The sequence below is a fragment of the Callospermophilus lateralis genome, chromosome 3 (genome assembly GCF_048772815.1).
Source record: "Callospermophilus lateralis isolate mCalLat2 chromosome 3, mCalLat2.hap1, whole genome shotgun sequence".
Taxonomy (NCBI): Eukaryota; Metazoa; Chordata; class Mammalia; order Rodentia; family Sciuridae; genus Callospermophilus; species Callospermophilus lateralis.
In genome coordinates, this window is record NC_135307.1 from 1608276 (window position 1) to 1635965 (window position 27690).

A 27690-nucleotide genomic window follows, 5' to 3' on the forward strand; every position below is an offset into this window, starting at 1 on the left:
GGACAGTCACTTAGACAGTCTGTCTCCTCCTCTTCCCAAATGCTCTCCATCGCATGTTGCATCCAGTCTCCCTGCTGGTGCTGATGTGTCCTGGATTACAGGACATTAGAAGATGAGGAAGGCTGCACCTATGTCACACAACCAACATGACAGTGTCACAAGATTTTCAGGAACTGAAGGACCATGTCACAGTAGCAGACAGTGGGAGAGAAAGCAGTGTATTGGCCCCAGAACTGAGCACTCAGCACCCAGAGCTTGAGGGGTGTGAGGGGTGAGACTGGGCACCAGGAAGGGAGCAGGGTCCTGAGGAAGGGGCTGGGCTCAGGAGGGTGGGCTCCCCCTCTGACAGCCTTCCAGCTCCCTGAAACCACGTGCTCTCCTCTCACAGGTAAAGCTCCACCTGGGTTCAAAGCAGAGACACATCTCAGGGGCACAGAGGACCTGGGCAGCCTGACCCCAGCCTCTCCATATATCAGAGGAGCCTCACCCACATGCAAATCCCTCCTCCTGCTCTGGGTTCAAAGGCCCTCTGGGCTGTGGGAGCTCCCAGCTCTCTGCTCAGACAGGGCTGAGGTCTCTGGGAAGCCCGTGTGGTCTAGAAGATGAGGCTGCTGGGTCTTGTCCTGTGCCTGGTCACAGCTCCCCAAGGTGAGTGTCCCCAGTGTCAGACCTGGGTCCATGGGGAGGTTGTGACTGCAGGTGACTAACAGGGTGTGACTGTCCTTGTCCCCAGGTGTCCTGTGCCAGGTGCAGCTGCAGGAGTCAGGACCTGGCCTGGTGAAGCCCTCACAGACCCTGTCTCTCACCTGTGCTGTCTCTGGTTACTCCATCACAACCAGTTATAGCTACTGGCACTGGATCCGTCAGGCACCAGGGAAGGGGCTGGAGTGGATAGGGTACATATGGTATGATGGTAGCACTAACTACAGCCCATCCCTCAAGAGCCGAGTGTCCATCACCAGAGACACGTCCAAGAACCAGTTCTCCCTGCAGCTGAGCTCCCTGACCACTGAGGACACAGCCACCTATTTCTGTGCCAGAGACACAGTGAGGGGACCTCAGTGTGAGCCCAGACACAAACCTCCTGCAGGGTGCCCAGGGCCAGCAGGGGGTGCTCAGCACACAGCAGCTCAGGTGCCCCCTTCAGAGCAGCAGAGGAGAGTGGATGGTTTCTCTCCAGGTGATCAGCGTCTCCCTGGATCCCATCATGGAGAATCTGGAGGTCTCTTCTGCCTCAGATCATCCCATGCTCTTCTCTTATGGAGTCAGGAGTGTCTCTCTCCAACTGTCTCAGGTCACGCTGCACAGTACACGTGTGAGTCTGTGTCTATATGTGTATATATCAGTATGTTATGTGTGTGTTTGTGCAGGAGAGTTTTTTTTTTTTTTATTCATCCTCCTAAAGAATAAGCTTTATTTACAGTAAAACTTCTCTTTTTCCTGCCCATTTTCTTCTTACCTCCTCTCCCTTTCCTTTGCTTGGTGTTTTAGCGTCTCACTTCTTACAGAGGAAACTTAGAGTGTGGATTAGTGAGTTTCTCCCCTTTCTCCATTGCAGCACTTAATGCCATGAAATCCTCTAAGCAGCCTTCAGCTGCTCTCCCTCAGACCTTGGGGTGTCCTGCTTTCCTTTTCAGTCACTGCAGAGTGTTTCCTCATTTCTCTTGTGATTCCTTATTGGATATTGAGAAGTGAGTTGATTAATTTCCATGTATTTATGGCTTTTCCAGATATCTTTCTGTTGTCAATAGGTCTGTAGGTTCACTGTGTCCAGACACCATATTTTGTGTGGTTTAAACTGTTTTGCATTTTGAGTCTTGTTTCCTAAGCTCAGTGTGGGCCATCCTGGGTGACTTTTAGTGCATTCTACTGCTAGTGAGTGGGGAGTCCTATAAATTTCACAAACGTCACACTGGGTGACACTGACATTCAAGGCTTCTCTACTGTTATTCTGTCTGCTTTTTCTCTCCTTTACAACAACAACAAATGTTGAAATATCCTGCTGCAATTCTTAATTTGTCTTTATTCTCTCATTTCCACATTTTCCTTAAGAGTTTCTGTTAGATTCTATCAGAGTTGTACTGATTATTATTATTATTATTATTATTATTAGTGACTTAACTATTTTATCCTTAGGAAAACTATCCTCATCATCCCTTGTTGAGAGCCACAGCTGAAGAGGCCCCAGCAAACTTCCAGCTGATTGGCTCCTCTGCAGTGAAGCTCATTGGGCTGTTTTCCTCCCCTTTCAGACCACGGAGCTGCTCATTGGCAGACTCTTTTGGCTCCGCCCATGCAACCCAACCAATCGGGCTCAAGAGCAGTTGAGAGGCTGGCCAGGAGAGCCGGTGGTGGCAATTGGGGTCTGAGGGAATTCCTGAAGAGCTCGTGTGGTGCAGCGTGTGTGTTCTAAAAATAAAGTTCATTTCTGCTTGACAAGTGGCTTGTGAATTATGCCCAGCCAGACTGTGGCAATCCCTGGTAATCCAGTCTGCTCTGCTTGGTAGCCAGTTAGGTGATAGAGTCAATCATGTTTTCTTTGGATTAATTTTTATGTGTCTGGTTCCCTCTTCATGCTTTAACCTAGCTTTGTCCTTGTATTTGACATGCACCGTGGGTCTTTATTAGAGCCTAGTAATTTCACAGCACAGTGGGTGTCACTGTGGCCTGTTCTTCCTGATGGACAGCGTGCCTTTGGCTCTTGTTTCTCACCTGCTGCAATCTCTCCTTCCTGAGGTGTCTGGAAGTGGGCAGCCTGCTCCTTCCATCTTGCAGAGACTCTCCTCCAGGCCTGCATTTCCTGGAGCAGGACTTCCTGGGAGGGATTCCTGTGTCTGTGGGTGTTGCTGAGATCCTGCTGACTCTGCTTTGGTCTGTGCAGCACTCCTGCTGGTGTGGAACTGTGGGCCGCACATGGCTCCCGTGGACCCTGGAGGGAAGTGTGCTTGATTCTCTCTGAGCAATGTGTCTTCACGAGATGTTTGTAAAGAGGTTTATTTTAGTCACTTTTAAAATACTGCTATTATTCTATACCCAAAATACTTAAAAATAGCATATTACCTGGACACAGCCACATCAATGTTTATAGTAGCACAATTCACAATAGCTAAACTGTGAAACCAACATAGCTGCCCTTCAGTGGATGAATGGATTAATAAAATGTTAAATTTATACACAATGGAATATTACTCAATCATACAAGAGAATAAAATCATGACGTTTTCAGGAAAATGCATGTAGTTAGAGAAGAAAATGCTAAGTGAAGTTAGCCAATTCCAAAAAACCAAATGCCAAATGTGTTATCTGATATAAGGTGACTGACTCATAGTAGGGTAGGGAGAGGGAGCATGGGAGGAATAGAGAAACTCTAGATAGGGCAGAGGGGTGGGAGGGGAAGGGAGGGGTAGGGGTGTACAATTGATGGTGGAATGTGATGGTCATTATTACCAAAGTACATGTATAAAGACAGGAATTGGTGTCAACATACTTTATGTGCAACCAGAGATGCAAATACTTGTTTTCTCTATGTGTAATAAGGATTGTGATGCCTTCCACTGCCATATGTAAGTAAAGAAGATGAATCTTTCACAAGGCATAATTGCTAATTTGAATTTCTATGTGGGGATTAACATATGGCACAGGACATGACAAAATGTAAATAACAAAGGCATACATGTGCTCTGGGGTTTTGTGGGTTATGATGGAATAAAGTGGTCTGTGCAGATACAGGGTCATACACTTCTAAGGTCTTGTTCTGTTTCATTGTAAGTCTCCTGGGAACTATAAAGACTCTCTAATTGAAATGTCCCCATAATTAGGTTGATGAAATCCTGAGAAGTCACATTGTTAATAAATTATGCAAATAAACCCCAAATAAAATAAAATACTCTGATTCTGATGTGCTTGTGTGGCTTTCTTTGTCCATTCTGAGTGTATTTTCTGGAGTCCTCCCTTTAAGGGTCACAGTCTCACAGAGCTGGACAGCGGGCCATTATGTCCTCTCCCGTCCCCTCCTCTGGCTCCCTCTGACCCAACACAGCCCGATGCTGGGCTGCGTGATGTTTGCTCTCAGGCCACTGCTAAGGTTTCCCAGTCGTTCCTTTTCCTCTCACTCTGCATCACTTTCTATATATTTTTTATTATTTAATGTTTTACTTAGTGATTCCTGACAGTAGAATGCACTTGTGACTCTGACACATCACACAGAGACGGGATACGATTTTTCACTCTCTGAGTGTACGTGTAGCAGGATCATATTGGTCCTGCAGTCACTTGTGCACACACAGTAATGGTGTCTGCTTCATTCCACCATCTTTCCTATCCTTACATCCCCTCCCATCAGTTCCCTCTACCTAATCTAAGGTAATGCGACTCCTCCCTAGTGCCCCTTGCCTTACTGTGAATTAGCATCCACAGATTAGAGAAAACATTCCACCTTTGGTTTTGTGAGATTAGCTTATTTTACGTAGCATGATATTCTCCATTTCCAACCATTTACAGGCAAATACCATAATTTTACTCTTCTTTAAAGCTGAGTAATATTCCAATGAGTACATATACCACCTTGTCGTTATCCATTCACTATTGAGGGACATCTGGGTTGGTTCCATAGTCTAGCTATTGTGAATTGAGCTGCCGCAAACATTAATGTGGCTGTGTCACTATAGTAAGCTGATTTTAGAGTGTGTGTCTCTGAGACTGTGTGGGTGAGACTCCTGAAAGACAGACTCTGCTACCTGGTCACATTGCTGTCCCCTGTTCCAGTAGCCAGTCCCTGGGCAGCTGCAGAGGACTCACATGGGGAAGGCTCAGCAGGCTCTCAGACACCTCCACCCATCACAGCCATGACCCTGACCCTGCCAGGTGCTCTCTACACACTGACCTGGCTCACCCTCCCCAGGGCAGGCAGCTGTCAGCTCACACCAAGGCTGCAGCCTCCTCTTCCAGACCAGAGCACGGATCCCAGAGTCCTCAGCCCATGGGCACACACACACACACACACACTCACACACACTGACTCACACACACACACACACAAACACACTCACACTCACACACACACTCACACTCTCTCTAACACACACACACTCTCTCTCACACTCTCACACATTCACACGCACTGACACACACACACATACACACACACTCACACTCACACAGAGAGAGTCACACACACACATGCTCACACACACATACACACATACACATATACACACACACACACACACACACACACACTTGCAATGGAGACCTGTGTCTGCTACTCAGCCTACCACACAGTGTCCTTAGTTGTCATCATAGAAACGTCCTTTGACACAGTGGTTCTCCTGGTGACAGCGCAGCTGCCCTCCACCCTTGGCCACATCTCCACCTCATCTCTCCCTGGTGAGCTCTCCACCCTGGTTCATGGGTTGCCTGAGCCTTTACCTGGGCAGGTGGTGTCCTGCATGTGGATGTGGTGTCCAGGGTCCTGCTGCTGCTGGGCTCCACCCCAAGGGCCATGACAGTGTCTGGAGTCAGTCTGGGTGTCTGCAGGGCAGTGGGCCTCTCCTGGCCCTGGGTGTAGAGAGCTCCCTGCTGCCTCCCACCTCACAATCTCAGAGCCCAAATGCCAGCTTTGCCAGGCTCAGGAACCCTGTGCCCACCTTAAGCCTCACCTCAGTTCACCCCACAAAGTGACTTGGCTGTGACTCACTGACCTGGACACCTCAGCTCACCTGGTCTCAGTGTGCACAGAGGGGACTGGCTCCCTCCTCACCCCTGTGTCCCTGGAGTGTGGGGTGAGTGACCTGAGTGTGCACCTAGGAAGGAGCAGGTGCCCACAGCAGACACAGTGCAGGACAGGGCCAGGCCACACACCTGTGGGAGCTGGAGCCCACTCTGCCCATCCTGAGGTCCTTGAAGATGAGGCTGGGTCAGGCCTGGCCTGTGTCCACCTAGCTGGGCACTGATGGGAGCCTTGGAGCCTGGGGTTTCAGGCCCTGGGAAGATTACAACTGATTTCCTCTCATGTGTTGCAGGACCATCCCGAGGTCCCCTGCCCTGGCTCTGCTCCTTCACTCATTGTTAGTCACCATCAGTCCCTCCTGCCATGTCTCTGTGCCTGCTGTTTACTTCTCCCAGGTGCAGTCCTGGCAGACCTGGTGGGACCTGGCCATCCCCCTGTCCTGTAGCTGGCTGTGACATCATGGCTGTGGGCAGAGGGGCAGAAGGGAAGCCATGGGCAGGGTGAGCTCTCTGGGGAAGGCAGGTGAGGACGTGGACTGGACCTGAGTGGTGCTGGGCAGGCTGTCTGCATGGCCACCCTGACACACTCAGGCAAGAGTGGGGGTTGGGCCTCAGGATTGTGTCCTCTGCAGCTCTCCTCTGACTGCAGCTGCCCAGCCAGGCCCTGCCCCTGAGCCCCATCACAGTTCTGAAAACTTCTTATTTTGAGGCAGGTTCTCCCTAAGAAGCCCAGTGTCACCCTGAACTAGTCGTCCTCCTTCCTCAGTGTCCTCAGGGCCTGGGGATATAGGTGAGGCCCACCATGCCCAGCTGGACTTCATGAACTCTGAGGCCACGTCTCATCCTCTCCATGTTCACATAGGTACCCTCTCCCCTTCCTGTGACTCATGCCCATTCCCAGTCCCTCCAGTGCCCTTCCAGTTATGGATCAGGTCACATACTCACCTTAATACTGTCACTCACATAATACCAGAACTGTCCACCCCTGGGCACCCTTGGCAATGACTGGAGGCAGTTCTTGTTCTCCTATGATAAGGGGGGATTGTCCTAGGCAACCAGTTGTTGGAGACCATTGAGGCTGCCAAACCTCTAGCCATCACAGCACAGCACCACAGTGACATATTGTCTCACCCACGTGCCCATGGACTGAGCTCAGAAATGCTGAGAGAAGTCCCAACCTTGTCAGAATCCACAGAGCTCTGTGTAGTCAGAGTGAGCTTTGGTGGATGTGAGCTGTCTACCCTCATGATGAGGCTGTGTGAGAGCCACACCACACTCCCAGGGTTCCAATGGCAGAGGCGTCCACTCCTCATGCAGCTCTGTGTGGCCTGTGGGCAGGGGTGGCCTGAACTAGGTCTTGGAGGGAAAGGGGCTCCCTTGGCAAAGACCAGGAGGGAGGGTGGTCAGCTCTGCATGGACTGTGGGAGCTGCAGGTCAGCTCTGCCACTGGTCTAAGGGCCCTGAAGACAAAAAATGTCCTGGACCAATCTGAGCCCATCTTGCTGTGAGGTGACCATGACCCTGGAAGCCCCAGGACACCTGGCTGCTGGGGAGAGGCAGCTTGGAGCCTGCCTGGGTTTCAGCCCCTGAGGCTGGACTGCGGGGTCACAGACAGGGACACCTGGACTCTGTCCCTGCTCCTGTCCTGAGAGTCCAGGTCCAGCGGAGTGACCATGAGTGTAGGCAATGTTTATACCCAGAGTGTCCTAAGGTACTTCTGGCTCATTCCATGGGATCAGATCATTTGTGTATTTTCAAACGATGTGTTTAGAGCTATAGTGTAGACTGTTGTGTGTGATCAATTTGTAAGTTTCATTTAAGAGTGTCATGTTGTCTAACAACTGTGGCCCCTTATATTTCTGTCAGTAATTCTTCCAGGTTTTTCTACAGTTTAGTATTTTATTTGTGAATATAACTATACAAAATGTGTGGTTCATTTGACGTATTTATAGATACATGAGCAAAATTTTATAGATTTTAAGATTTGTTTCTTTTTGCCCATATTTCTACCTGAATTTTCTTACCTTTTATCATCTCTGCATTTACTATGTATTTTTCTTCATATTAAATACAATACCTTGGGCTGGGGTTGTGTCTCAGCAGTAGAGTGCACATCTAGCATCCACGAGGCCGTGGTTTCAATCTTCAGCACCACATAAAAAGAAATAACTAAAGTAAAGGTATTGTGTCCAACTACTTCTAACAACAATGTTAAGAAAATAATAAATAAATACAATACCTTGATGTTCTTTTGATGTATACCTCTGGTAGCCTGAGACATACCTGAATGATAAGTTAGCACTGTAAATTTTATTGTAATTTCATGAACAACAAGGATATTTCATCTAAATAAAGACAGAATTTTCCCCATATCCATCTTCCCCAATGTCTAGTTTCTGTCTGCTTCTCCTCATTGAGACCTCAGGACTTGCTCTGGGGGCTTCACTCAGCTTATAACCAAGCCTGGTGGGTGCTGGGGTCACCTCCCATAAACATGACGCTCCTCACTTGCAGAGACTGTGTGTTCAATTAGGCTCATATTTCTGAATATAACAACTGTACACAGTTAAGTAAGTTAGATTTAGGAATTGACAGTTGAATACATTTTGAAAAACCTGATTATGAATTTATATGTTTAATATTGTGGTCTTTCTCATGTGAGGCTGTTTCATCACCAACATCACTAAGAATGTTACCATCTCTCTACATCAGACACACATCTGGCCATTCCAGCTGTATTTTCATACTTACCCTGAAACCTAGCCCTAGTGAGGCAGAGGACAGCACCCTGACACAGGGGTGCTAGTTGCCATGGTGGATCCCAGGCTGTGCACACCCAGCTGTCCATTACCTGTCCCTCCTTGGTCTGGGGATCCCACCAGCTGCTCTGCACCAGTCACTGTGAAGCACAGCCTGGCTGTGGGCCACAGGTGCCCTGTGAGCTGCAGAGCCCCAGGATAAAGCGTGGGGAGTGGTACCAGTTACTGGGAAACCAAGGTCTGATATTGGGGTCTCTGTTGACTTCATGGCTGTGGCATACTTGGTGATTGGAAAACTTTCTGTGCAAAGGCATAGAATGCCTGGTTGCTATGGAAATGTCCTCCATGCTAGAGTCTTATCAGCCCTGACCTCTTTCTCAGACACAGCAGCTCCTTATTCCTTGATAAAATAACCACAATGTTTCACCAGTTCTGTAGGCATAACATCCTACACCTCACCTCTGGATCTTTGTCCACCATCAAAACCTGTAAGCCCTTTTGCAAACCTACTGATTCTACTGTAGATAATAGTAGAATTCACCATTTCTGTACATCCTGACCAAACTATTAACATCGTAATAGCAACAGTTTGAGGTTGTATACAACTTAATGTTGTATGCTGTTCATAATGAGATATGTTATCATTGTCCTTCCCCTTGAACAAGAGATATTGGAGCCCTGAAGGGGCACTATAAGTCAATAGGGTAAAAATGTTAATGCCCTAGATCCACAGTGCTAGAAGGGAAGACACACAATCAACATAAAAAGACCAGGGAAGAAAGTGCCCCAAACAAATCAAGATATGGCATTGTTAGAATCCATGGCCAGCACCACAGAAGAATCACAGTGAGGGAGTTCAGGATGCACATAATTAAAATGCTCTGTGGATGAATGGATAATATAAGAGAGCCACTGCAGGCAGCATAAGATCATTTTGATAGAGAGTTACATAAGCAAATACAGGTAGAAAATATTAATGGAGAAATAGAGGTTCTTAAATTTACCAAACAGAAATCCTTGAAATGAAAGAAACAATAAACCAAATTAAACGTCCAATTGAAAGCATCACCAACAGGTTAGACCACGTGGAAGACAGGATGCCAGACAATGAAGACAAAATATATAATCTTGTAAATAATGTAGACCACACAGTGAAAATGGTAAGAAACCATGAGCAGAACATTCAAGAAAGATGGATAGCATAAAAAGTCTGAATTTAAAAGTTATTGGGATAGAGGAAGGCATAGAGTTCCAAAACAAAGGAATGAACAATCTATTCAATAAAGTAATAAGAGAAAATTTTCCAAACATGAAGAATGAATTGGAAAACCAAATACAAGAGACTTACAGAATGCCAAATTTACAAAATCACACCAGATCCATGCAAAACACATTATAATAAAAATGCCTCGTGTAAAGAATGAGAAGAGGCATTTTAAAAGCTACAAGAGAAAGGAATCAGAATACATACAGAGATAAATCAATTAGGTTATGTACAGATTTTTCAACCATGACTCTGAAAGCTAGAAGATCCTGAAAAAAAATACATCACGCTCTGAAAGAAAATGGATGTCAATGAAAAATCTTGTATCCAGCAAAATTAATCTTTAGAACTAATGATGAAATAAAAACCTTCCATAAAAACAAAAGTTAAAAGAACTTCCAGCTAGAAACCCTGCATTACAAAACATACTCCACAAAATATTCCATGCAGAGAAAATGAAAAACAACCAAGGAAAATCAACACAGGGTGTATTGCACCAAAGGAAAAATCAATCAAAGGTTAAACCAAGTCAAGTTAAATACCAATAATAAACAAAATGCCTGGGAATAGAAATCATATCAAAATAATAACCATGAATATTAATGGTTTAACTCACCAATCAAAAGACATAGGCTAGCAGATTGGATAAATAACAATAATATGCTGCCTTCAAAAGACTCATCTCAGAGGATGAGATATACACAGACTAAAGGTGAAATGTTGGGGAAAATCATACCACTCACCTGGACTGAGGAAGCAAGCAAGGGTTTCCATCCTCATATCAAATACAATAGACTTCAGGACTCAGTCAATCAAAAGGGATAAAGAAGGACATTTCATACTGCTTAAGGGAACCATTCATCAACAAGACATAATGATTATAAATATATATGCCCCCCCAAATGGAGAATCTACATTTATCAAACAAACTCTTGTCAAGTTCAGGAGTCATATGGACCACAACACAATAATTCTGAGTGGCTTTAACACACCTCTTTCACCACTGGAGAGATCTTCCTAACAAAGGCTGAACAAAGAAACTATAGAACTCAATAATACAATCAATAACTTAGACTCAACTGACATATACAGAATATTTAATCCATCAATGAATGAATACACTTTCTTCTCAGCAGCACCTGGATTCTTCTCTAAAACAGAACATGGATTATGCCTCAATGGAACTCTTAGCCAATATAAAAATGTAGAGATACTACCTTGCATTCTATCAGATCATAAATAAACAAAATTAGAAATCAATAATAAAATAAAAAATAAAAGCAACTCCAACACGTGGAGACTAAATAATATGCTACTAAATGAACAATTTTTTGCAAAAGATATGAAGAAGGAGATGTAAAGTGAGGGCATCATATTTAGGGAAAGAGATCCCAACATCCAATTGGGCTCTGGAAGAAGCTGAGGGAGGCCCCCAGAGCAAGTCCTGAGGTTTCAGTGAGGCATAGGAGACAGAAACTAATCCATTGGGAAAGTAAACAATTGGGAAAACTCTGTTTATCAGTTGCAATATCATGTTTGTTCACTTATGAAAAGGTATTGTACAAAATATGATTATTAATTAGATATATAATGATATTAAATACTAAGGCAAAGGAAAATTACTGCATTTGTATTTGGTATGAAGAACAGATAAGAATTAGAGAAGGTTATGACAGAGAGATTTTATATAGAAAATACAGTCAGGAAGAAATGACTCTTACAACATTTTGTTTATGCATTTTTTATTTTTAATATGACAAATAATTATATATAATCAAGCTGATCAAATAAAATATAAAAATATAGAAGTCTTGTTGACATAAAGTGGACATAAATGAAACAGAGAATAAAACCAACAGTACAAAAAAATCAATAAAAAAAAAGCTTTGTCATTTTAAAGATCAATAAAATGGACAAATCTTTGGTGAGACTGATCAAGAAAACACACAGGTAAGAGGAAAAAGGTGGGGTGGCAATCTACCTCAAAGCAAGCACCTGCAGCAGGCACAGAAAAGGGACAAGAATCTACTTCACAGCCAGCAACCCCACAGCTGCAGGAAGGAGAGAGGCAGGAAATGGTGCTGCTGGCCTTCATGTGCAGGAAGAGGTGGCCACAAATGTGCAGGGGCACCTTCTACTGACAGGCCAAGGTTATATCCTTCCCTGAGTCCATGGCAACCGCCTACTTATGAGGCAATGCCCAAGTCAGCAAGCGACTATAGCAGCTTAGAAATGACCAGGCCACCAGGCAGGCCCAAGCCATGGTCTCCCGGAAACCCTTCCAGAAAGCAGAGATTCTTTTAAAGATTAATAATTTGGCCCACAAAAGCATTGCGACCAGATGTGGCTCTGTGCTTTGAGAGCCTGGAGGAAGTTACAAGCCGGGGAGGATAAGAGATGAGAAGTGGGGTAAGGGAGGACAAGCCTTCCCAGTCAACATGGCCCCCACCCCATAGCACCCTGCCCCTTGGTATCCACAGGCATTTGGTGTTCAGAAGGAAGTAAAGATGGGCCTGAAGAGAGAGAGAGAGAGAGAGAGAGAGAGAGAGAGAGAGAGAGAATTTTTAAAAATATTTTATATTTTAGTTTTGGTGGACACAATATCTTTTTATTTTTATGTGGTGCTGAGGATCGAACCCAGCACCCTGCGCATGCCAGGCAAGTATATTACCTCTTGAGCCACATCCCTAGCCCCCTGGGGGGCCATTTGCGGAGCAAATTCTGGAATCACTCTGTCTTGAACTTAATTGCCCTCAAGACTGGAAAGACCTAGACAGAGCGGCTCTTGAGCCCCTGACACTTTTGTGCCGCAGTCTCTGGCTGGGCACAAATCAGGAGTCTCCACACAGCTTGTAGATTCAAACAGCAATTCTTTATTCCCGAACTCACACCGGCCGTCTACAAACACGTTCTGAGGGAATCCACGTTCTCTGCCCAAATCCACTCTCTCCCAAATCCACTACTCAGCCCAAATCCACTCCACATGGGCTTCTGTCTCCCAAAATATACTGTCTGACCCTAAGAACTCAAGAGGAACTCAGCAGCAGGATACGCCCTATTCTAAAGGGGAACACCCTAATCTCCTATTATGCTAAACTGCCCTATTCTAAAGGGGGAACACCCTAAACAGGGATCCTGCCCTGGTCCTTGAGCAAGGTCACCTTTCAGAAGTCCTTCCACTAGACAGCATGGGAGTAAGCTGGCAAGGAATTTGTCATACCTACTTGGCTGATGGCTCCCAGCACTTTTGAAGTGGAAGGCATTCTTCTATGATGATGTGAACAGCAGGGGATCCTAACCACACCTCAGATGTCAGCCTCCCAGCTGAATGCTTGCAGGGAGAGGGGATCTACAGTTCCCCTGGGGTACAGGCCACAGGCCCACCAAAGTATTTCAATCAGGTGTGGCTCTGTGCTCTGAGAGCCTGGGGACATTACCAGCTGAGGCAGGTACTGTCTCCATACAGGGCTTAAGGCAGAGAGCCACTGAGGACTGGCTAGTTTACTGAGAGAGTAAACAAGGTGTAGAAGGGAAGGAGTCTCATGAAGGACTAGGGCAGCCTTAGCCAAGGAGTTGATCTGGGATGGACTAAAGAAGGAACACAGAGCAGGAGTGGCACCAGTACACAATGGCACACTGGATGACTGGATTTTGACCACCCATGATACAGGGACACAAGCATCTCAAGCCTCTCTGCTGGCCTCAGCCATGGCAGTTACATGAAAGCAGGACTAAGGAGGCTTGCAGACAGCTAGTCAGAGACTGCAAGAAATGTGCACCTTTCTCCCCATTGGCCCTTTACAACCTGCTGGAGTGAATCCCTGAGGGTTAACATATAGTGCATTATGGCAAATGGATGTCACTCATTATGCACCTTTGAAAATTTAAAATACATTTGTGTAATAATTGATATCTATTCAGGCTGTGTAATGGCCACAGCCTCCACAGGAAAAATTTAAAAAAAGGGGACATCACGAACACACTTCAATGTTTTGGAATCACGAATGTTCCCATTTCTATTAAAGTTGACAATGGGCCAGCCTGTACTAGCAAGGCATTTCAGGCAGTTTGCAGTGTTGGCATATTCAGCACTTAACTGGGATCCCCTACAACACTTAGGCTCAAGGCATCATAGAAAGAACACACAAGGAGTTAAAGACCATGCTACAAAACAGAGGGGGAAGCTATACCAAGTCCCCACATGATGCCTTGAAAAGAATCTTACTTACTTCAAATTTTCTTTCAATGTCAAAATGTTCTACAGACACAGCAGCCTATAAACATGGGGCCCCCTTACGGGGCCCTCCCTCTACCTATGGTCTCATGGAGGGATCCCATAACAAGTGCATGGGATGGCCTGGGGTCCCTCCTAACCAGGGTGGAGGGTTTACATATGTTAACAGGAGCCTCACCCCAGCTGGTGCCTGCTGAAAGTCAAGTCCTGCACACCCAGAACCACCAACCAAGGAGATGAAGGAACTAACTCTGGAGGAAAATCCTCATAGGCAAAGACCTCAACAACACAAACAGACCTCATGTAAAGTAACTGGGGTGATCTTAAAGGTCTTGTTGACAAAGCCACTAGATTTGCCCCTTTTCCTTGTTGGCAACCACATCCATGGGCCGATGATGGTGGTCCTACTGTGTGCAATCCTTACTGCTAACAGTGAAGCCTCCCATCAGGTAAATTGGGCCCTGCTCACTAGACCACCCTTTCTGACTATTGCTAATTTGGACAGGCTTAACCCAATTAGGAGAGGGTACAGGGGCTGTGAACAGGGAGAAGGAGGGAGGGGTACAGGGACCATTGAGATGGGAGAGGGAGGGAGAGGAACAGGGACCTGTGAACCAGGACAGGGAGTGAGGGGTACAGGGGCTCTGAACAGGGAGAGGGAGGGAGCAGTAGAGGGCCTGTGACCAGGGATAGGGTGGGAGGGGTACAGGGTGGTGGGATCAGGGAATGGGAAGGAGGAGTACAGGGACCTCTGAGCAGGGACAGGGAGGGAGCATTACAGGGGCTGTGAGCAGGGACAGGAAAGGAGGGGAACAGGGGCATGGGAGCAGGGACAGGGAGGGTGGGGTACATGAGGCTGTGAGTAGGGAGAGGGAGGGAGGGGTACAGGGGAACAGTGAGCAGGGAGAGGGAGGTAGGGATAAAGGGGGGTGTGGACAGGCAGAGGAATGGAGAGGTACAGGGGGCTGTGAGCATGGAGAGGGAGGTAGAGGTACAGGGGTCTATGAGCACGGAGAGGGAGGTAGAGGTACAGGGGGCTGTGAGCATGGAGAGGGATGGAGAGGTACAGGGGGCTGTGAGTAGGGAGAGGGTGTGAGGGGAACTGGGGCCTTGAGAAGGGAGAATGAGGAGGGGTACAGGGCCTGTGAGCAGGGAGAGGGAGGGAGGAGTACAGGGGGGCTGAGAGCAGGGAGAGGGAGGGAGGGGTACAGGGAGCTATGAGCATGGAGAGGGAGGGAGGGTTTCAGGGGCTGTGAGCAGGTAGATGGAGGGATTGGTACAGGAACCTGTGAGCCATGACAGGGAAGAAGGGGTACAGGGGTCTCTGAGCAGGGAGAGGGAGGAAGAGGTACAGGGGGGAGTGAGCAGGGAAAGGGAGGGAGAGGTACAGGGGGGCTGTGAGCAGGGAGAAGGGGTGACTGGTCCAGGGGCCCTGAGCATGAATAATGAAGGAAGGGTACAATGCCTGTTAGCAGGGCAAGGGAGGTAGGGGTACAGGGGGGTGTGAGCAGGAAGAGGGATGGAGAGGTAAAGGGGGGTGTGAGCAGAGAGAGGGAGTGAGGGACTCATGGGCTGTGAGCAGGGAAATGGAGGGAGGAGTACAGGGAGCTGTGAGCAGGGAGAGGGAGGGAGGGGTTCAGGGGCTAAGAGCATTGAGAGGGAGGAAGGGGTTCAGGGTTCTGTGAGCAGGGAGAGGGAATGAATGGCAGAGGGGCCTGTGAGATGGGACAGGGAGAGGGGGTACAGGGCCTGTGAGCAGAGAGAATGAAGGAGAGGTCAGGGGCTGAGAGCAGGGAGAGGGAGGGAGAGGTACAGGGGCTGTGAGCAGGGAGAGGGAGGGAGGGCTACAGGGGGCCTGTGAGCAGGGAGAGGGAAGGAGGGGTACAGGGGGGTGTAAGTAGGGAGAGGAAGGGAGGGGTTCAGGGATCTGTGAGGAGGAACAGGAAGGGAGGGTACAGGGGGCTGTGAGCAGGGAGAGGGAAGAGGGGTACAAGGGGGTGTGAGTAGGGAGAGGGAGGGAGGGGTACAAGGAGCTGTGAGCAGGGAGAAGGAGGTAGGGGTAAAGGGACCTGTGAGCAGGGACAGGAAGGGAGAGGTACAGGTGGCTGTAAGCAGAGAGAGGGAAGGAAGGTTACAAGGGGGTGTGAGCAGGTTTAGGCAGGGAGGGGTATAGAGGGGTCTGAGCCAGGAGAGAAAGGGAGGGGTACAGGGGCCAGTGAGCAGGGACAGGGAGTGAGGGGTCCAGGGACCTGTGAGCAGGGACAGGAATGGAGGGGTACAGGTCCTGTGAGGAGCCAGAAGGAGGGAGGAGTAAAGGGCCTGTGAGCAGGTAGAGGAAGGGAGGGGTACAGGGGGGTGTGAGCAGGGAGAGGGATGGAGAGGTATAGTGGGGTTGAGAGCAGGGAGAGGGAGGGAGGGGTACAGGGGCCTTGAGCAGGGAGAATGAAGGAGGGGTACAGGGCCTGTGAGCAGGGAGAGGGAGGGAGGGGTACAGGGGGACTGTGAGCAGGGAGAGGGAGGGAGTGGTACATGGGGGCTGTGAGCAGAGAGATAGAGGGAGTGGTACAGGGAGCTATGAGCATGGAGAGGGATTGAGGGGTTCAGGGGCTGTGAGCAGGGAGATGGAGGAAGGGGTACAGGGACCTGTGAGCCAGGACAGGGAAGGAGGGGTACAAGGGTCTCTGAGCAGGGAGAGGGAGGGAGGGGTACATGGGGTTGTGAGCGGGAGAGGGAGTGAGGGACACAGGGGCCTTGAGCAGGGAGATGGAAGGAGGGGTACAGGGCCTGTGAGCAGGGAGAGAGGGAGGGGTACAGGGGGGTGTGAGTAGGGAGGGGGATGGAGAGTTTCAGGGGGTCTGTGAGCAGGGAGAGGGAATGAGGGGTACAGGGGCATTGAGCAGGGAGAATGAAGGAGGGGTACAGGGCCTGTGAGCAGGGAGACAGAGGGAGGTGTACATGGGGTGTGAGCAGGGAGAGGGATGGAGAGGTACAGGGGGGCTGTGAGCAGGGAGAGTTAGTGAGGGTTACAGAGGCTGTTAGCAGGGAGATGGAGGGAGGGGTAGAGGGAGCTATGAGCAGGGAGAGGGAGGGAGGGTTATAAGGCCTGTGAGCAGGGAGAATGAATAAGGGGTTCAGGGCATGTGAGCAGGTAGAGGGAGGGAGGGGTAGAAGGACCTGTGAGTAGGGAGAGGGATTTAGGATTACAGGGACTTGTGAGAAAGGACAGGGAGGGAGGGGTACAGGGGGTGTCAGCAGGGAGAGGGATGGAGAGGTACAGGGGGTGTGAGCAGGGAGAGGGAGGGAGGTGTACAGGGGGTGTCAGCAGGGAGAGGGATGGAGAGGTACAGGGGGTGTCAGCAGGGAGAGGGATGGAGAGGTACAGGGGGTCTGTGAGCAGGGAGAGGGAGTGAGGGGTACAAAGGCTATGATCAGGGAGATAGAGGGAGTGGTACAGGGAGCTATGAGCAAGGAGAGGGAGGGAGGGGTTCAGGGGCTGTGAGCAGGGAGAGGGAAGGAGGGGTACAGGGTTCTGTGAGCAGGTAGAGGAAGTGAGGGTTACAGGGGCTGTCAGAAGGGAGATGGAGAAAGGGGTATAGGCAGCTATGAGCATGGAGAGGGAGGGAGGGGTTCAGGGTCTGTGAGCAGGTAGAGGGAGGGAGGGATACAGGGACCTGTGAGCCAATAGAGGGAGGGAGGGGTCTCTGAGCAGGGAGAGGGAGGAAGTGGTACAGGGGGGGAGTGAGCAGAGAAAGGGAGGGCATGGTACAGGGGGGCTGTGTGCAGGGAGATGGTGGGAGAGGTACAAGAAGATATGAGCTGGGAGAGGGAAGGAGGGGTTCAGGGACTGTGAGCAGGGATAGGGAGGGAGGGGTACAGGGACCTATGAGCCAGGACAGGGAGGGAGGGGAACAGGGTGCTCTGAGCAGGGAGATAGAGTGAGGGGTACAGGCAGGTGTGAGCAGGGAAAGGAAGGGAGAGGTACAGGGGGCCTGTGAGCAGAGAGAGGGTTTGAGGGTTACAGGGGCCTTGAGCATGGAGAATGAACTAGGGGTACAGGGACTGTGAGCAGGGAGAGTGAGGGAGGGGTACAGTGGGTGTGAGCAGGGAGAGGGATGGAGAGGTAAAGGGGGGCTGTGAGCAGGGAGAGGGAGTGAGGGGTACAGAGTCATTGAGCAGGGAGAATGAAGGAGGGGTAATGGGCCTGTGAGCAGGGAGAGGGAGGGAGGGGCATAGGGGCTTTGAGCAGGGAGAATTAAGTTGGGGTACAGAGCCTGTGACCAGGGTGAGGGAGGGAGGAGTACAGGATTTTGTGAGCAGGGAGAGGGATGGAGAGTTACAGGGAGGCTATTACAGGGACAGGGAATGAGGGGCTCATGGGCTGTGAGCAGGAACATGGAGGGAGGAGTACAGGGAGCTATGAGCAGGGAGACAGAGGGATGGGTTCAGGGGCTGTGAGCAGAGAGAGGGAAGGAGGTCTAGAGGGGCCTATGAGATGGGACAGGGAGGGGGGTACAATGGTCTGTGAGCAGGGAGAGGGTAGGAGGGGTACAGGGAGCTAGGAGAAGGGAGAGGGAGGGAGGGGTTTAGGGGCTGTGAGCAGGGAGAGGGAGGGAGGGGTATAGGTACCTGTGAGCCAGGACAGGAAGGGAGGGGAACAGGGGGCTCTGAGCAGGGAGAGGGAAGGAAGGGTACAGAGGGGTGTGAGCAGAGAAAGGGGTGAGAGGTACAGGGGGGGTTGAGCAGGGAGAATGAAGGAGGGGTACAGGGCCTGTAGGTAGGGAGAGGGAGGGAGGGGTACAAGGGGTGTGAGCAGGGAGAGTGATGGAGAGGTACAGGGGGGTTCTGAGCAGGGAGAGGGAGGGAGGTGTACAGGGGGTGTCAGCAGGGAGAGGGATGGAGAGGTACAGGGGGTCTGTGAGCAGGGAGAGGGAGTGAGGGGTACAGAGGCTATGAGCAGGGAGATAGAGGGAGTGGTACAGGGAGCTATGAGCAAGGAGAGGGAGGGAGGGGTTCAGGGGCTGTGAGCAGGGAGAGGGAAGGAGGGGTACAGGGTTCTGTGAGCAGGTAGAGGGAGTGAGGGTTACAGGGGCTGTCAGAAGGGAAATGGGGAAAGGGGTATAGGCAGCTATGAGCATGGAGAGGGAGGGAGGGGTTCAGGGTCTGTGAGCAGGTAGAGGGAGGGAGGGATACAGGGACCTGTGAGCCAATAGAGGGAGGGAGGGGTCTCTGAGCAGGGAGAGGGAGGAAGTGGTACAGGGGGGAGTGAGCAGAGAAAGGGAGGGCATGGTACAGGGGGGCTGTGTGCAGGGAGATGGTGGGAGAGGTACAAGAAGATATGAGCTGGGAGAGGGAAGGAGGGGTTCAGGGACTGTGAGCAGGGATAGGGAGGGAGGGGTACAGGGACCTATGAGCCAGGACAGGGAGGGAGGGGAACAGGGTGCTCTGAGCAGGGAGATAGAGTGAGGGGTACAGGCAGGTGTGAGCAGGGAAAGGGAGGGAGAGGTACAGTGGGGCTGTGAGCAGAGAGAGGGTTTGAGGGTTACAGGGGCCTTGAGCATGGAGAATGAAGGAGGGGTACAGGGACTGTGAGCAGGGAGAGTGAGGGAGGGGTACAGTGGGTGTGAGCAGGGAGAGGGATGGAGAGGTAAAGGGGGGCTGTGAGCAGGGAGAGGGAGTGAGGGGTACAGAGTCATTGAGCAGGGAGAATGAAGGAGGGGTAATGGGCCTGTGAGCAGGGAGAGGGAGGGAGGGGCATAGGGGCTTTGAGCAGGGAGAATTAAGTTGGGGTACAGAGCCTGTGACCAGGGTGAGGGAGGGAGGAGTACAGGATTTTGTGAGCAGGGAGAGGGATGGAGAGTTACAGGGAGGCTATTACAGGGACAGGGAATGAGGGGCTCATGGGCTGTGAGCAGGAACATGGAGGGAGGAGTACAGGGAGCTATGAGCAGGGAGACAGAGGGATGGGTTCAGGGGCTGTGAGCAGAGAGAGGGAAGGAGGTATAGAGGGGCCTATGAGATGGGACAGGGAGGGGGGTACAATGGTCTGTGAGCAGGGAGAGGGTAGGAGGGGTACAGGGGGCCTGTGAGCAGGGAGAGGCAAGGAGGGGTACAGGGGGCCTGTGAGCAGGGAGAGGCAAGGAGGGGTACAGGGGGCCTGTGAGCAGGGAGAGGGAGGGAGGGGTATAGGGAGCTATGAGCAGGGAGACAGAGGGATGGGTTCAGGGGCTGTGAGCAGAGAGAAGGAAGGAGGTCTAGAGGGGCCTGTGAGATGGGACAGGGAGGGGGTACAATGGTCTGTGATCAGGGAGATTGAAGGAGGGGTACGGGTGCTATGAGCAATGAGAGGGAGGAAGAGGTACTGGGGCTGTGAGCAGGGAGATGTAGGAGGGGTACAGGGGGTGTGAGCAGGGAGAGGGTGTGAGGGGTACAGGGGCCTTGAGCAGGGAGAATAAAGGAGGGGTACAGGGCCTGAGAGCAGGGAGAGGGAGGGAGGGGTACAGGGGGGTGTGAGCATGGAGAGGGATGGAGAGGTACAGGGGGGGGCAGAGAGCAAGGAGAGGGAGGGAGGGGTACAGGTCCTGTGAGCATGGAGAGGGAGTCAGGGGTACAGGGGCTGTGAGCAGGGAGATGGAAAGAGGGGTACAGGGAGCTATGAGCAGGGAGAGGGAGTGAGGGGTTCAGGATGTGAGCATACAGAGGAAGGGAGGAATACAGGTGTGCTGTGAGCAGGGAGAGGGAGTGAGGGGTACAGGGGGGTGTGAGCAGGGAGAGGGATGGTGAGGTACAGGAGGGCTGTGAGCAGGGAGAGAGAGTGAGGTACAGGGGCCTTGAGCAAGGAGAATATAGGAGGAGTACAGGGCCTGTGAGCAGGGAGAGGGAGGGAGGTTTACAAGTGGTGTGAGCAGGGAGAGGGATGGAGAGGTACAGGGGGGCTGTGAGCAGGGAGAGGGAGGGAGGTTTACAGGTGGTGTGAGCAGGGAGAGGGATGGAGAGGTACAGGGGGACTGTGAGCAGGGAGAGGGAGTGAGGGGTACAGAGGCTGTGAGCAGAGAGATGGAGGGAGGGGTACAGGGAGCTATGAGCAGGGAGACAGAGGGAGTGGTTCAGGGGCTGTGAGCAGGGAGAGGGAGGGAGGGGTACAGGGACCTGTGAGCCAGGACAGGGAGGGAGGGGTACAGGGGGCTCTGAGCAGGGAGAGGGAGGGAGGGGTACAGGGGGGTTTGAGCAGGGAAAGGGAGGGAGAGGTAGAGGGGGGCTGTGAGCAGGGAGGGGGAGTGAAGGGTAAATGGGCCCTGAGCAGGGAGAATGAAGGAGGGGTACAGGGCCTGTGATCAGAGAAAGGGATGGGGGCATACAGGGGGGTGTGAGTAGAGTGAGGGATGGAGAGGTACAAGGGGGCTATAGCAGGGAGGGGGAGTGAGGGGTTCAGGGTCTATGAGCAGGGAGATGGAGGAAGGAGTACAGGGAGCTATGAGCAGGGAGAGTGAGGGAGGGGTTCTGGGGCTTTGATCATGTAGAGGGAGGGAGCCGTACAGGGGCTGTGAGCAGGGAGATGGAGGGAGGGGTACATGGCTTATGAGAAGGGAGAGGGAGGGAGGGGTTTAGGGTTGTGAGCAGGGAGAGGGAGGGGTACAGTTGGGTGTGAGCAGTGAAAGGCAGGGAGAGGTACAGGTGTGCTGTGAGCAGGGAGAGGGGGTGAGGGGTACAGGGGCTGTGAGCAGGGAACTGAAGGGACAGTTACAAGGAGCTATGAGCAGGGTGAGGGAGAGAGGGGTTCAGGGATGTGAGCAGGGAGAGGGAGGGAGGGGTACAAGTACCTGTGAGCAGGGAGAGGGAGGGAGGGGTATAGGAACTGTGAGCAGGTAGAGGGAGGGAGGGGTACAGAGGCCTCTGAGCAGGGAGATGGAGGGAGGGGTACAAGTACCTGTGAGCAGGGAGAGGGAGGGAGGGGTACAGGGACCTGTGTGGAAGGACAGGGAGGGAGAGGTACAGGGGCCTGTGATCAGGGAGAGGGAAGGAGGGGTACAGTGGTTGTGAGCAGGGAGAGGGAGGGAGGGGTATAGGAACTGTGAGCAGGGAGAATTAGGGAGGGGTACATGGGGGTGGGATCATGGAATGGGATGGAGGGGTACAGGGACCTGTGAGCAGAGACAGGGAGGTAGGGGTACAGGGGCTGTGAGCAGGGACAGGAAGGTAGTGGTACAGGGGCATGGGATTAGGGACAGGGAGAGTGGGGTACATGAGGATGTGAGTAGAGAGAGGGAGGGATGGGTACAGGGGCCTGTGAGCAGGGAGAGGGAGGGAGGGGTACAGGGGGCTGTGAGCAGGGACAGGGAGGGAGGGGTACAGAGGGGTGTGAGCAGGGACAGGGAGGGAGGGGTACAGGGGGCTCTGAGCAGGGAGAGGGAGGGAGGGGTACAGGGGGGTTTGAGCAGGGAAAGGGAGGGAGAGGTACAGGGGGTTGTGAGCAGGGACAAGACAGGGAGGGAGTGGTACATGGGTTGTGAGTAGGGAAAGGGAGGGAGGGGTACAGTGGGTGTGAGTAGGGACAGGGAGGGAGGGGTACAGGGCCTGTGAGCAGGGAGAGGGAGGGAGGGGTACAGGGACCTGTTAGCAGGGACAAGGAAGGAGAGGTACAGGTGGCTGTGAGTAGAGAGAGGGAATGAAGGGTAAAGGGGGTGTGAGCAGGGAGAGGGAGGGAGGGGTACAGGGTAGTGTGAACAGGGAAAGGAATGGAGAGGTATCTGGGGCTGTGAGCCAGGAGAGGGAGGGAGGGGTACAGGACCTGTGAGCAGGGACAGGGAGGGAGGGGTTCAGGACCTGTGAGCAGGGACAGGGAGGGAGGGGTACAGGGGCTGTAAACAGGTAGAGGGAGGGAGGGGTACAAGGGTTGTGATCAGGGAATGGGTGTGAGGGGTATTGGGACCTGTGAGCAGGCACAGGGAGCAGGGGTACAGGGGCTGTGAGCAGGAACAGGGAGCAGGGGTACAGGGGCATTGGAGGAGGGACAGGGAGGGAGGTTTACATGGGCTGTGACCAGGGAGAGGGAGAGAGAGGTACAGGGGGCCTTTGAGCAGGGAGAGGGAGGGAGGGGTACAGGGGCTGTGAACAGGTAGAGGGAGGGAGGGGTATAGGGACCTGTGAGCAGGGACAGGAAGGGAGTGGTACAGGGGCTGTGAGCAGGGAGAGGAAGGGAGTGGTACAGGAGCTGTGAGCAGATAGAGTGAGGGAGGTGTACAGGGGGTGTGATCAGGGAATGGGAGGGAGGGGTATAGGAACCTGTGAGCAGGGACAGGGAGGAGGGGTACAGGGCCTGTTATCAGGGATAGGGAGGGAGAGGTACAGGGGGCTGTGAGCAGGGACAGGTTTGGAGGGGTAGAGGGGCCTGTGAGCAGGGACAGGACAGGGAGGGAGGGATACATGGGGGTGTGAGCAGGGACAGGGAGGATGGGGTACATTGGGCTGTGAGCAAGGAGAGGGAGGGAGGGGTACAGGGGGCTGTCAGCAGGGACAGGGAGGGAGTTATATAGGGGCCTGTGAGCAGAGAGAGGGAGGTAGGGTTACAGGGGGGCTGTGAGCAGGGAGAGGGAAGGAGGGGTACAGGGGGCCTTGGGTCCTCAGGGGTGGGAAGATGCAGGAAGGAGCGTCCCAGGTCCCTGCTGAGGATGGCCTGCCCTTCAGGATCCCAACCCCAGTTATGTGGACCAGAGCAGGAGGTGCTTTGAGCCCTGTGCAGGACCCGGAGTCACTCAGGAGAGGCTCAGGTGGAGGTTCAGGCCACAGCCTGGGAAAGATGTCCGCCTGTCACTCGTGGGAGAGGAAAGTTCTCCTGTGGGACCTGAGGCCAAGCGTGGGCTCATGAGGGACATGGAGTGCTGGGTGCAGGAGGGAAGCTCAGGTCCTGGGCTGCGGGATTTGGTGATGGAGGAGCACTGAGCCTCTCAGGGAGAAGTCTGTCCCCAAGCAGACCCACGATCTGAACCCCACCTTGACCCTGTGCCTCTCCCAGGAGGCAGCCTAAGGCGAGGTGACCTGAGGCTCTGGCAGACCCATGGTGCTTTCCTGTCACAAGGCCCCTGGGCGACAACCCCATCAGGAAGGATTTGGGATAGGGGGTATTCAGCTGAGCCCCAGAGGAGGCCACTCCTAGTCAGGAGACATGAGGAAGCAGTGCCACCACTCACAGACCCAAAGAGAGGAGGGCAGGGTCTCATGCTCCTGGTCAGAGGGAGCCAGCTGGCCCACCAGGGGGCAGGGTGTATGACCAAGGGCTAGGTCTGTGTCAGGGTCCAGCGAGTCACTCCAGCAGGACTCCCACGGGGAGTATCACCTGGTGGGATCACCACAAGCACGCAGGCCATTGCAGCTCCCAAGGTGCCCCAGGGCCACCACAGCTTGTCTGGACAGCCAAGTGGGATGTGGGGCCAGCAGGCCGAGTGCAACACACCATCTCCAGCTGTCCCACAGGGAGGAAGGAGTGTCACCAGGAGGGTGAGAACTGAACACTCTCCAAGTGACTGAGCCTGCTCTGGTGGGGGAGCCCACACTATGCCAGCAGGGTGGCAGCAGGACATCAGAGGAGTCACTGCAGGGGACACAGGCTCACACTGACTTAGCACAAGGCTCCTGTTCTGGGGGAGCAGACAGGGAGAGGGTGGTGCCAGGGAGACCTGGTTGAAGAGGCTCCCAAACCCAGGGGTCCGCAGCTGAGCAGAGGGGAGGGGGTGAGGAGACCCAGGGCCCAGGGAGCTGCAGAGCTGAGCAGAGGGGAGGCAGGAAGGAGCCCTGGGGCCCAGGGAGCTGCAGAGTTGAACAGAGGGGAGGGAGGGACGAGCCTGGTGGACAGGATATCTCAAAGGCAGGGATGAGGGGCCAACCTTGGATGCAATTTCATGGCTCTGTTAATGTCCTGCACTTAGAAACAAAGTGTCACAGGGGCTTAAACCATTTTCCCAGTCAGGTGGGATCTTCTCCCCCAGGCTTAGAGGGCAGAAGGTGAGACCAGGGGTCACAGGGCTTAGCTACCTCCCCAGGCTCCAGGGTAGACTCCAGGCATGTCTTGTCCAGCTACAGAGGGGAACTTTACAGATGGCGGGAGTGCCAAGGTGGCACTCCAGCACTTGGCCAGTGCAGGGGAACCCTGGGGCTGATGTAGGAAATGACCACAAACCAGCAGTTGAAAACCACAGGAACTTGTCCTCTGCCAGCCCTGGAGGGCAGAGGCCAAGACCAGGGGTCCCAGGCTGAGATCCCTGCCTAGGCTCCAGGGAGGCTCCTCCTGCCTCTCCAGCTCCTGGGGCTCCAGGTGGCCCTGGGCTGGTGGACCCTCACTGCAGTCTCTGCCTCCGTCTCCAGGTGCTACTCCTCTGTGCCTGTGTCCCCTTCTCTGTCTCTAGTGAGCACACTGTGATTGCATAGGGCCACCCTTACCCAGGATGATTTCATCTTGAGATCATTACCTAATTATATCTGCAGAGACCCTAAATGCAAAAGAAGCCCTATCCCGAGGTCCCAGTGCACTTGGGGTGCTATTCAGCCCACTGGGGTTGGACATGGGGAGGCATCCCAGGTGGGGAGCAGGTGTATGGGCAAGCCCATGTGGGATGCCTCATAGACTTCCAAGCTGGGTGTTAGGCAGAAATCTATTCTGGGAGCTGGTGTGTGCTCATCTACAAATGGGGGAGTCATCAGCAGGTCGGAGTGTGTAAGTCATGAGTCAGATGAGATCATCCACCCCAGGTGCAGAAGGAGGCTGCCCTGGGAATCTAGGCAGAGCCTGGGAAAGGGCTAGACTTTGGCAGGTGGCGGAGGAGCATTCTGGAGGTAGGACAGCTGGACCAAGGGAAATGGAGAAGGGTGAGTGCCTGGCGTCCTGTTGTGGGGTCACGGGGACATGACAACTGGTTTGGTGCCAGGGCCCCTGGAATGTGGGAGCAAAGGGTGTGTGGGGCTCTGTGCCCCCAGGGTGTGTCTCAGGAAGAGCTAGGTCTTGGCTGCATGGAGGCCACTACCCTGTCTGCAGCGGGAGGAACCCTTGGTGTGGACCTGCAAGAGAGCAGCACCTCCTGCCAAAATCCTCTCCTTGGGGAGTACCCTGGCAATCCTGCTGGCAGAAATCGGTGGTGGCAGGAGAGGCACAGGGTCCCTGGCACCACTGTACTCATTGGAGTGGCACATGGGCAGAGGCCGCTGAAGGAGCCTACAGGAGGCTGGGGGAGTGACGCCCAGACCATCTCAGAGGGCGGAGGAAGACACGGGGAGGGGGCTCTGGTGCCTGTGAATGTTTGGGTGCCATGGCCAGGTGTGCGAGGCCAGGTCGGGTCAGCAAGTGAAGCTCGGAGATCAGCAGTCCGCTCTTTACAGGATGCCTGTGAGTAGAGCCCTGACCAGTGCCCCATTTGCCTGCCCAGGGATCCCCGTGCCTCCTCAGTGCCCCCTCTAGGCCTGCTGGCCAAGACTGTGCTCCCTGTGAGCCTGCCTGGGTGAGCCCCGTGGACTCCCAGTTGCAAGAGGGCGCTCTTCTGCAATAGGAGAGGAGCACAGTATCCGCTGCCCAGGGAAGCACCTGTGCGAGGTGAGAACCCAGGAGGGCTGGGGAGCCAAATGGTCGGCCCTAAGGGGAAGTCTCAGGGATGCCTGGTGGGGCTCTGGCCGCGACCTGGGAGGCTCCCTATGGATATCTACAGGTTCTAAGGGCTGCTGCTTCTCCTACTCTAATGCAGAGTGCACGGGGCAACTCCTGTGACTGCTACCTTGGCTCTGCAGACAGAACAAGTGACGTGCCACTGCCTAGGGCTCTGTTGGTTTGGTGAAGCGCAGAGGGAGGAATGAGGGAGGGGAGGGCAGAAGACAGTTGCCGCCCCCAGTTGGTGGAGCCTTCAGCCTGAGTGCAGTGGAGTCCCAAGGAGCTGAGGGAGCAGGACAGGATGAGGGCTGAGGAGCATGTGAGCTGTCCCAGTATGTGAGCCCTGGGCTGCTGGGCCTCGGTGCCATCCAGGAAGGGCCCTGGGAACTGAGTCCCACCAAGGGCAGGCGTGGCACAGCAACCCAATTAACAGGAGCATCGCAAAGTGAGCCCTTCTGGGGGAGAGGTCTCCTGGGCAGAGAGGCCAGGGTGTGTGCTCGGGAGCCAGCCACCTGCTGATCGCACCCCACCCCAGCGTCTGAGCCGGGCCCACCTGGACAGTGGCTCAGCTTAGCAGCCCCTGCTTCCCAGGCTGTAGCTGGGGGTCCTGGAAGGTGGAGAAGTGGTGGGCACACTGTGCCACCAGAAGGAAAGGGCACAGGGACTCCTAGAACCTTGCCAGGGAGTGCCACTTCAAGTGACAGGGCACCTGCACGTTCTGTGGACCTCTCGGGTCATGCAGAGTGCCAGGTGGCAGAGGAGCCAGCAGGGGCACGGGCTTGGCTGGGTCCCTCTCTGCATCCCCATGTCTTTCTGGGTGAGGCTTCATGAGCAGAAGAGGCTGTCCTTGAGACCACAGGATGTGTCACACATCTGGGAGCGCCCAGCCTGCACAGTCCAGCAGCCCTCACCCGATGACCAGGAGAATGGGACAGGGAACAGGGCACTCACAGCCCTGTCGTCCTCCCAGGCCATGGCGTCCCCCAGGATTGAGGCTGTCATCAGGGAGAGGTACAGGATGGGGGAGTGTCCCGTGTGGGAAAGGACACCAGGCAGCTGGTGTATGTGGACATCAACGCCA

The 27690-nt window shown here is 52.9% G+C and overlaps 1 protein-coding gene across 1 annotated transcript in view; it reads left to right on the plus strand.

Annotated features, from left to right (window-relative positions):
* Positions 1 to 602: 602 nt before the first annotated feature.
* Positions 603 to 27690, plus strand: part of LOC143641504 (uncharacterized) — a 157159-nt gene continuing 130071 nt past the window's right edge. Inside the window, exons 1-2 of the mRNA XM_077109004.1 lie at positions 603 to 648; positions 734 to 1061. Coding sequence (XP_076965119.1) covers positions 603 to 648; positions 734 to 1061 — 374 coding nt within the window. The remainder of the gene's footprint in view (positions 649 to 733; positions 1062 to 27690) is intronic.